This window comes from Plectropomus leopardus, unplaced genomic scaffold, assembly GCF_008729295.1.
Source record: "Plectropomus leopardus isolate mb unplaced genomic scaffold, YSFRI_Pleo_2.0 unplaced_scaffold4588, whole genome shotgun sequence".
Lineage (NCBI taxonomy): Eukaryota > Metazoa > Chordata > Actinopteri > Perciformes > Serranidae > Plectropomus > Plectropomus leopardus.
Genome location: NW_024650314.1, coordinates 1 through 2,127, shown reverse-complemented (window position 1 = coordinate 2,127; position 2,127 = coordinate 1). Strand labels below are relative to the sequence as shown.

The 2,127-nt window shown below is 52.8% G+C and overlaps 1 protein-coding gene across 1 annotated transcript; it reads left to right on the top strand.

The window, feature by feature from the left end:
• Positions 1-37: 37 nt before the first annotated feature.
• Positions 38-2,100, top strand: LOC121939349 (ATP-binding cassette sub-family C member 4-like; the record flags this gene model as incomplete). The annotated part of the gene is made up of 9 exons (XM_042482387.1): positions 38-143; positions 248-394; positions 638-717; positions 817-967; positions 1,056-1,175; positions 1,261-1,371; positions 1,473-1,573; positions 1,674-1,865; positions 1,958-2,100. Coding segments are annotated over 9 exons (1,151 nt in total), but the record flags the coding sequence as incomplete, so codon positions are not given.
• Positions 2,101-2,127: the final 27 nt, after the last annotated feature.

Sequence of the window (2,127 nt, the reverse complement as noted above, 5' to 3'; positions counted from 1 at the left end):
TTTGTTTTTGTGTAACTCGGTAATGTCGTGACTGATCAGGGCTGACGAGCAAGAGAAGCTCAACACCAACGGCACCGTCATCCAAAACGGAGCGAACATCACGGCAGAGCTGAACATCGATTTCTACCTGGGTGTTTACGGAGGTAATCCCACCTGTTGTCGTGCACCGTGCACCGTGCACCGTGCACCGCACGCTTTGTGTTCCCTCTGTGCTGTAAAGGAGGATGCTCTGCTTCTGCGTCGACAGGTTTGACTGCGGCCACCATCGTTTTTGGCTTCATCAGGAATATCGCTCTGTTCCACGTGCTGGTGAGGTCTGCACAGGCTCTGCACAACTGCATGTTCAACTCCATACTCCGAACACACGTGCGCTTTTTCGACATCAACCCGATCGGTAAGCAAACACGTAATAAGCATGTATTTTTTGCAGCCATATCCATCTGTGAGTAATTTGAAGTCTCAAAAGAAAAGAGCTGCTTCTTTTATCAGTTAGTTTGTGTTACTGTGCGACTTTTGTAAACCCAAAACGAACCCTGTGAAACTCCAAACTCACACAATAACACAAACTGCTCATTGAGGCAGCAGTCGTGTCATTTCCATAGTAAGATGTTCTCCGTTCTCTCCCGTCTCACCTCAGGAAGAGTCTTAAACAGATTTTCAAAGGACATTGGCCAGCTGGACTCTAACATGCCGTGGACGTTTGTGGACTTCATCCAGGTGAGGAGAGATGACACAGTAAGACACAGCAGCTCATCAGAGTCACTGGCGTCACTCGTTACTCGCATTACCAGCATTTCGTGTTTCCTCTCCGAGCAGGTGTTCCTGCAGATCCTCTCTGTGATCGCGGTGGCCGTGTCCGTGATCCCCTGGATCCTCATCCCCGTACTCCCCCTCCTCCTCGTCTTCCTTTACCTGCGTCGCTACTTCCTGCAGACCTCCAGAGACATCAAACGCCTCGAGTCCACCAGTGAGTGTCCCCAAACACGTGAAATGAGTAAAAACGAGCAGCTGCGTAGGGCTTGAGTTGAAATGGATTTCTTTGATCCTCCCCGCAGCCCGGAGTCCAGTGTTCTCCCACCTGTCGTCGTCTCTTCAGGGCCTGTGGACGATCCGAGCCTTCGGAGCAGAGGAGAGGTTCCAGAAAGTTTTTGACGCCCATCAGGACCTGCACTCGGGTTCGCCTCCGCTCCGTCAGAGTCGCTTCAGAGAAAGCTCCTGTGCCGCTCCTGCATCAATAACACTGTCCCTTCCTTTGAACAGAGGCCTGGTTCCTGTTCCTGACCACCTCTCGCTGGTTCGCCGTGCGTCTGGATGGCATCTGCTCCATATTTGTGACGGTTGTCACCTTTGGCTGCCTGCTGCTGAGAAACCGTGAGGACAAGTTTAAATCTTGTTTAGACACCGGACGTTAAAAAGATCAAGTGTCCCCCGCAGCAGTAAAACATGGAATGTGTCTTTCCCGTCTGTGTTAGAGATGGACGCTGGCTCTGTGGGTCTGGCTCTGAGCTACTCTGTCACACTGATGGGAATGTTCCAGTGGGGCGTCAGGCAGAGCGCAGAGGTGGAGAACATGGTAAGAGATGAGCTCTGAAAAATGTTAGTAAGTTACATACGTCATAAAAGCCACAGCTGTCCTTCTTATGTGGGTTCCACTTCTTTGTCTGTGTCTTCAGATGACGTCAGTGGAGAGAGTAGTGGAGTACACGGAGCTGGAGAGCGAAGCACCGTGGGAAACCCAGAAGCGTCCTCCTCCCGATTGGCCCAGCAAAGGCCTGGTGACCTTCGACAGGGTCAGCTTCTCCTACAGCAGCGACGGACCGCTGGTGCTGCACAACCTGAAGGCCATGTTCCGACCCAAAGAGAAGGTGAGGCGCATCTGTGTTCACACGTGGGCCGTTTCTCGCCACGTTAACCCCGCGCATCCGTGTTCAACCTGGTCTTCTGTCCCGCGCGTCAGGTAGAACAGGTGCCAGGAAAAGCTCTCTGGTCTCCGCTCTTTTCCACCTGGCCGAGCCGCAGGGGAAGATCTACATCGACGGTGTGTCGACGTCCGAGATCGGCCTCCACGACCTGCGCCAGAAGATGTCCATCATCCCTCAGGTAGACATCGGCCGACCTCTAACAATT